We start from the raw sequence: 8273 nt of genomic DNA, 5'->3' as shown, positions 1-8273 counted from the left end.
GTGGAAAAGAACTGTGAGCGGAAGGGGAAAGAAGGATGAGTCAGGTTCCATCCTGCCAACGTTTGGGGAAATCCCACAATTGTGGGAGATTCCTAGGATCTGTTCTGGTAGCTGTCCAGAGCTGAAGACCCAGACAGTAAGCTGCTGCTCTTAGCTTTTTTCTTCCTCAGCTTTGAGAACTCCAGGATCATGATTTCATACGGTCACCATTCCCCCTTCTCCCCATCTTAAATGCAGCTTAGCTTTAGGGGCCAGGGGGAGCAAAAACATAAATTTTTCAAAAATAGAAGGGTGAGGTGGAAAAAAAGGAACAAGCAAGGGATGAAAGGAAAGCAGCAAATAGCCAGGAAAGAAGGGAGACGGTGGCAACTGTGTCCACCCATGGAGCAGGGAGACGATCCACCAGTGTATCACATGTAGGAGCGCCAGTAAAAGACTAGGAGACACCTGGCTAGCACCAAGCCACTGTTTGGAATTCTAACCAAAGCATGTTTAATAGAAAATGTTAATACTGGATCTGAGCCTTGCTTCAGTGTATTGTCTCTGAGAGGTTAGTAGCAGATGCTTTAGAGTAAAGTGCAAGAAACACCACACTGGACAATTAAAAAATAATATGCCCATAGGAGAAGCACTCTTATACAATTAGATGTTATCCATATGAATGTCTAATCTTTTTTCTGAATCCTGCTAAGCTGTTGGCTTCAATGACATCCTATGTCACTGAGTTCCAGAGATTAACACAGCGGGGGGGGGGGATAACGTCTTGAAATTTTTTTTTCTGTTTTATATAGCGTTTGATAACCTTCCCCCACCTCCCCCTTTATTCCTGAAATCTAATTTTGGGAGATAGAGCTGCAAGGGCTCTGTAGCCTTACCAATAAAACAACGGGAGGATGGGAGACTAGTATTTTTATTAAGGTGGAATCATACTAGGGAAATCTTAGATTAGACCATAAAGCCCCACTGGTTAGCACCAGCCTTTGCATTTAGAGGGACACAAATCTCAGGAATTTCTAACAATACTTGGTAGTAGCCCTCCAACCACAAAGGCTGGTGCTAGCCAGTGGGACTTTAGGGTCCAGTCTAAGCTTTCCCTAGCATGATTCCACCTTCATAACACCATTTCCCCCTCATCCCTTTGTTTTATTGGAAAGGAGACAAAACCCTTGCAGCTCCATCAGATACCATTCTCAGAATTTTGTCTATGGCTTCAGAGAATAGAGTGCTGAGTGTGACCCAGTCCTACCCATTTTAATTAGTGTACTAATGATTTATGAACTGTAGGGTTTTTCTTTCACAAGGGAAAATTATAGAAAGTAAATATGAAAGATATTAGGTTCCAGGTTGTCCATGTCCTTGGGGCCAATGCAGGACTGTTTCCTCAATTGTGCTTTCTGTAGTCTAGTTGATCTTGTCTCCAACCATGTGGCTTCCATCATTTCCATTAGGAAGATTAGTGGAAGGTAAATAGTTCACATGGTTAGGGCATTTTCCCTGCTAAGATGTTTGGGGTCCACCAGCCTGCTAGTTAAGTATATCTCCCCTGTCTTTAGAAAACTAATTCTACACAAGTTTTGGATATCCCTCCTCCACTTGAGACTTAAAAGAGCTAAGCATATAAGAAGCCTGTCAGAGAGCTGTGTTCTAATGGACTGAGCATGTGGCTGAGAGGCAGCAGACTTGAGTTCTATTCCCACTTATTTTCACCTGTCTGTGCCTCAGAGATTTTAAAGCCAGACGGGACCCTTATGATTATCTAGTTTTACCTGTATTTCATAGTCCAGAGAATCTAACCAAATAGTTCCTGCTTCAAGTCCATAACTTCTGGGGGAACCTCAAGTTTCCTCATCTCTAAGGAGGAGATAAACTTTTCTCTAGAGTGCTTTGAGGTGATGAAAGTGCTACTTAACTGCTAGGTATTGTTACTCTGAAACTGAAAAACATTCAGTGGGCCAACGGGGCTCTCTTCCTTTTAGTTTACCTACAAATGTCCTTTCAAGATTCCTTAGTTCAAATGCTCCTGCTTCAGCCCCAGCTGAAGTCATAGTTCTCTGTACATGACATCACAAGTGGCTGCTGTGGAAATTGATCTGTGCAACGCAGCTCTCCGGTAGGAGGAGATCAAAGGCCCAGAGGTAGATGGGAAAACAAGAGAGCATGAAGCTAAATCCTAGGTCTGCAGGGGGGGAGCAAGGCATGGAAGGAAGAGAGAGAGACCAGGAGTGAGGCCTGCAGAGGTGTTGAGCAGCCACTCATTGTTTTTCTCTTTTGAATATTTTTTAGCCTTTGTCATTCTTTCAGACTTTGCAGCATTTTGTTTTTGTTTAAATGAAACCCCACCATCTGCAGTTCTGGAGCTGGGCTGGTAATTTGCCTGAAGGAGGACTTTAGAATGTCTCTCAAAATTATGACCTAGGCATCATTATCTGTCTGCAAATCCCAGAAGGTAAACATCTGTGGGGAAAGTCTGAACTGTGCTCTATTGCCATCAGCTTTATAGAAAATCGGTGGGTAAGTATGACTGTACTATAGTTGCTATAACAACAAGTAGATACACAAATGCCACACAGAGCTCGAGCTCTGCGGACTTCCTTAAATGGGAAATGGGCTGTGTCTGTGAGAAGAGAGTCACCTCAAAGCCCTTTGGGATGCCCAAGAAGATGAGATCTTTGTGCCCAGTTTGTCTGGGGAAAATGTTCCATGAAAAGAAACAGTGACTTCTCCAAGTGTCTGGAAGGATGCTTATGGCAAGACAGTCTCTTTACAGTCAGCAAATATTACTTTTGTTCCTGAAGTTCTTCCTTTATGGAAGAGACCTATTGATCTGAGAGAATGGCCTTTCCATGGCCGGGGACTTAATTCTGTATTGAATTCCACATAGACAGAGAAGATCTCATTTTCTTTTGCACTCCAGAGGCTTAAGCCCAATTTTTCTAGAACCCTATGTGTATCATCCCTCGTCCATGATAGATCATATTTCCTGAAGGGTTCATTTCAAACTAGGAACTGAATAGATGCCTAGAGCGGGAATTGGTTTCCTTTCTCCCCAGAGTGGCAGTGCACAATACCCGCAGAGAGCATGCAGTGCTAGGTAAGATGCTGTGCAGGACACATCATTGCAGAGTGGGCGTGGGAGCCCTGTGCTTGCATGCCCCATTGCAATGAATCTTCTGTAATTTGTGCTGTTTACAGCAATGCTGGTGACTTTTAAACATTTCTCATTTCTTATGGTAGTGCCCTGGGGCTAACTAAGAACAGTGCCCCCTTGTGCCAGGCACTGTACAAACTGAACAATAGCCCCTGCCCCCAAGAAGCCTACAACCTGAATAGAGAAGGTAGACAAAGGGCAGGGGAGAGGGATAGAGCAAAGCAGAGTGAATGATGAGATGGCACCATTTTTTAAATCTGTTTTATTATTTCAGCCCTTTCAGTGTTAGGAGAGGATTAGCTAGCTGGCAAGACAAAGGACAAGAGGGGGATGGAGAGGTAGAGACAGTGAGGAAGCGGGTGGAAGGGGTTACAGAGGAGAGGGAAGGGATGGAGCAAACAGCCAGTCAGCACAGGGAAGAGAGTGCAAACTGCAGAAAACTGTATAATGACAGCATCCTGGTCATTTGGTCCCTCAAGAAGGTACATACCTTCATATTAAGTAAACTGAAGGTATGGATGCTCCCTCTAATGTCAGGTACCCTCTTAGATAGATGTGAACTGACTCTCCTCCCCCCTCCCTTGGAGGAAAACAGGTATCTCTGGATTGTGCTGTTTAGTGAGATTGTCCCCATGGAGACTCTGTAAGTTTCTGGCGGTACAGCCTGCTAGTTACTGGGACAGTGGGTGAGGTGGAGAGTATTTTAAGCCTTGCATTACTCTCCGTTTATAGCAGTCGGAAATGTTTTGTTTCTCTCTTGTGGGGAGCCCAGCACTGGAATAGCAGGGGGCTGCAGGGCAGGACTGAGGCATTGGCAGAGCTGGGTGGGGAAAGTTTACAGCTGAACACTGCAAATTGTTCCTGACTTTGCCTACTGTATTCAGGAGCTGCAAGCTGTGACAAGAATACTGGGATGCTAGAGATCTTTACTGAGGGCTGGCTTTACCAGATGTTTTCTCCCTGCTTTTTCCCAGCTAGGCCTCATCTGGGATCTCTTTGCAAATGACCACTTGGGCAGAGCGAGAGTTCTTGTGTAAAGAGAGGCATACTGCATGGCCAGGGTTTTCCCCAAGAGCTTATCATAAACTGGCAGTTGCAAGACCACCATGCACAGACAGCAAGATCAAAGTTCGTCAGAAACTGCGCTGCCCCTGGGAAGACACTAGCCGCTGGCACATCTGGGGATATCACACCTGGCTGGATGTAGGGAGGTTGCCACCACTCTTCCCTTTGAGGCCAGACATACCTTATGACAGCAATGTGTGGCGATGGATTACTGCTCCCAGGGCATACTGCATGCCCCAGCCACCTGTCCCGCCTCCCTCAGAGATGGATAGGAACACTTACCTCAAGTTTATCACACAGGGAGCTCTGTTTTTCAACCAGAAACATAAGGAAAGAGCTATGGCCCAAATACAGAAAGAGCTCCAAGAATGCAAGCGACTGAAGACAATGAGCGAGTGCCGAGCTCCTCCCCTAAACAGCCAGGGAAATATTTTGCCTCCTCAGGACTTCAAACGGTAAGGAGTGCTGACTTCGCCGTGCCCCATCAGTTGCTGTGGAGCACATCGCAGGGCATGGAATCCTAACCACTAGCTCACAAGGGATTGGTGGTAGGTGGGCTTCCAACTGCATATGACAGGTTTCAGAGTAACAGCAGTGTTAGTCTGTATTCGCAAAAAGAAAAGGAGTACTTGTGGCACCTTAGAGACTAACCAATTTATTTGAGCATAAGCTTTCGTGAGCTACAGCTCACTTCATCGGATGCATACTGTGGAAAGTGTAGAAGATCTTTTATACACACAAAGCATGAAAAAATACCTCCCCCCACCCCACTCTCCTGCTGCCAATAGCTTATCTAAAGTGATCGCTCTCCTTACAATGTGTATGATAATCAAGTTGGGCCATTTCCAGCACAAATCCAGGTTTTCTCACCCGCGCCCCCCCCCCCCACACACACACACAAAACCAGCAGGAGAGTGGGTTTGTGTGTGTGTGGGCGGGGAGGGGGGGGGTGAGAGAACCTGGATTTGTGCTGGAAATGGCCCAACTTGATTATCATACACATTGTAAGGAGAGCGATCACTTTAGATAAGCTATTGGCAGCAGGAGAGTGGGGTGGGGGGAGGTATTTTTTCATGCTTTGTGTGTATAAAAGATCTTCTACACTTTCCACAGTATGCATCCGATGAAGTGAGCTGTAGCTCACGAAAGCTTATGCTCAAATAAATTGGTTAGTCTATAAGGTGCCACAAGTCCTCCTTTTCTAACTGCATATGAAGCATCCAGCATTGCCCATTGTCTGGCATTGGATAGCTGGGCAGATTTTATAGACTCTGATTTTATAATTCCTGGGTTACGTTGTGGTGATAACACTTCTGGTGTCTCCCCTCCACAGGAGCAGCTGAGGTCCAATGGACTGTGCACAGTGTTAGAACAGTGCTTGTTTCCGAGTCATTTGTGTGATCTTGGGCAACAGTCATCAGTGCTCTGTGCCTCAGGGATAATGGAGTCATAGATTCTAACACCAGAAGGGACTATCAGCTATGTTAGATATTAGGAAAATCTTTCTAACTATGAGGGTAGTTAAGGCCCCCTCACTGCAGTTTTTAAGAATAGGTTAGACAAACACCTGTCAGTGATGGTCCAGGTTTACTTGGTCCTGCCTCATCGCAGGGGGTTGGGCTTGATGACCTCTCAAGGTCCTTTCCAGCCCTACATTTCTATGATTCTGTCATCTAGTTGGACCTTCTGTGTATCACAGGTCACCAACACCACCCAGCCATCCCCGCATCAAGCCCAACAATCAGAATTAGACCAAAGTAGGCTATCCCTCAGGAGACAACACTTTTCTGTATCACTGGCAGAGAACAGGAAGGATGGAGCCTGTTATGGCCGGGAATTCATGTAGCTTTCCCACATGCAACCCTGTGTTAATAGTGACCAATAGCCCCTTCCCCTGCCTAGCACTACAATTCTCAGTACTCCCTGCTACCCAACCTGATGCTGTCTTCAGTTCTCCAAGGACCAATGGTGGATTAGTGCATGGACCCATGCAGTCCATGCGTAGTGGCCCCCTGCCAATTTAGGGGCTCCTGTAGGTGTACCAGAACCTGTGTAGAAGTGGGGGGGCCACTGTTGCCAGAACTATAGCCCTGCCCCCTGCTTCTCATCTCCCCCCCCCCCCCCCCAGGACCCACCCCCTGGCAGGCTGGAAGCTGGAGCCAGGCCACGGTAAGAGCCAGCCAGGGAGCCTGGGCTGCTGTGGGGAGCCCTGGGTGGGGGGCCCAAAAGCAGTCCCTGGTCCACGTCCTCTCCAGGGCTCCCCACAGCAGTCCGGGTTCCCTGGGCGGCTTTTACCTTGGTCTGGCTCAGGATTCCAGCATGACTAGGGTCGTGGGGGGAAAAGGAGCAGGGGGCAGTGCCCCATGGTGAGGAGTGGGGTGGGGGGCAAATGTTCTTTGTGCCCAGGGTCCCAATAAATCTTAATCTGTCTCTGCCAAGGACAGCCTAGTTCTCTCCAAAAGGCTTAACCTTAACACTGAGGAGAAAGCTTAGTCCCTACAGAGCCGAGCACCCTGGGCTTGAGTTCCCTGAGCACTCACTCGAGTCATGCTTTAATCCTTGGCAAGGAACGCCATTCCCAATGTGGAGCCAACATTCCGCATGTCAGCAGCTGAGCTGCAAACACCATCCCTGCCCTTGGAGCCCTGGCTGGCTAGGGGATGGTCTCTCCATCCCCACCCCAGCACAACATTATTTGGCCCAAGACCTGGCAGAAGACCACACCTCTGCTGACAAGGTCTCTTCCTACTTGAGAATGAGGATGCCTTTCAGGGAGAGGGCTACAGGAGAGGACATGTGCAGCAGGTACAGGAAGCAGCCCGGGTGTGTGGCCACCATGGCACGTCTACACAGCCCACATCAGCAAGTCTCCCCGCCTACACTGACAGACTCAAGGTAGTGGGGGCTTGCGCTGGCATTCTGAAAATAGACAGCACTTTGAAGTTATGACTCAGGCTGGAGCTTGGGCTCTGAAGCCTAGGGAGGGGAGTAGGCTTTAGAGCCTGAGTTCTAACCACACCTTCAAAGAGCTGTCTACCCAGCTGGTTTTGGAGTGCTGGAGCAAGCCCTGCTAGCCTGAGTCTGTTGACCTGGGCTGGAAGGCCCAGTGCTGTGGGCTGCGTAGTCATACCCTAGGAGCTTGTGTAACCACCAACTGCAGAGAGCAGGGCACCTTAGAAGACCACACAGATATTTAGAAGAGAAGTGTGGTAGTTACTGAATGTACTTAGGAGCTATTTCTAAAGCTGTACTGAAAGTTTCCATTAAGGGCAGGCAGTCTTGCAGGTACCACACATTCATCCTCTGAGAGCAGAGCAATCAGAGTTCAGGAGGAAAGGATTATAAATATGGGAGTTGCAGACAGCCTGCCGGACTTAGTGACTGATCAATGCAGGACCAAGAGATGTGTCTGCTGTGGAGGCTGTGTCCTAATACCTGTGCAGCTTTGGACAGAAACTGTAGCTCTAGAAACTGTGGAGACTGTTGGCTATGGGACTGGAATTGCTGCTGGCTACATGGAGCTTCTGACACTTTTGCTGAGGAGATTCTGAGGTGTTTGGCAGGGTACTGAGAGGCTGCCGTTTTCCTTGTGCTCTGGAGAATCTAGGTGACACCTACATTTTGTGAAAAGAAAAGGAGTACTTGTGGCACCTTAGAGACTAACCAATTTATTTGAGCATGAGCTTTCGTGAGCTACAGCTTGTATCTGCATGTGTGTACCAAAGTATAAAAGTTGATATGGGGAAGCCTGGATAAGTAACATCACTAGCTTGACCCTCTAATAGTTTTGTTTAAGAAATTATTCAAAAATACTGTTTGCAAACATTTGTGTACATATTAAATGGTTGTTCACTAAGAAGTTGTATGGCACTCTCTCTCAGGTGGATTGGCAAATGTTGTTAACACCGACATCCAGGGACTTTGCACACCATAACAAAAAAAAGGAAGGTTTAAAATAAATAAAAGGAAGTATTCACACAACACACAGTCAACCTGTGGAAGTCCTCGCCAGATAATGTTGTGAAGGCCAAGACCATAACTGGGTTCAAAAAAGAACTAG

The 8273-nt window shown here is 47.2% G+C and overlaps 1 protein-coding gene across 1 annotated transcript; it reads left to right on the top strand.

Moving 5' to 3' along the window:
- Positions 1-3641: 3641 nt before the first annotated feature.
- On the top strand, positions 3642-4859 carry TEX52 (testis expressed 52). Its single transcript, XM_084614708.1, has one exon. The coding sequence runs from the start codon at positions 4151-4153 to the stop codon at positions 4670-4672; it is 522 nt and encodes a 173-aa protein (XP_084470834.1). The 5' UTR covers positions 3642-4150; the 3' UTR covers positions 4673-4859.
- Positions 4860-8273: the final 3414 nt, after the last annotated feature.

The sequence above is a fragment of the Lepidochelys olivacea genome (genome assembly GCF_965140295.1).
Source record: "Lepidochelys olivacea isolate rLepOli2 genome assembly, chromosome: 1".
NCBI classification, from domain to species: domain Eukaryota; kingdom Metazoa; phylum Chordata; order Testudines; family Cheloniidae; genus Lepidochelys; species Lepidochelys olivacea.
Note: the sequence above shows the minus strand (reverse complement) of the source record. Positions and strands in the feature narration are given on the sequence as shown.

What these genes read in the sequence shown, in the direction of transcription:
- TEX52 (XM_084614708.1), top strand. Translation starts at nt 4,151, where the DNA reads ATGACCACTTGGGCAGAGCGAGAGTTCTTGTGTAAAGAGAGGCATACT.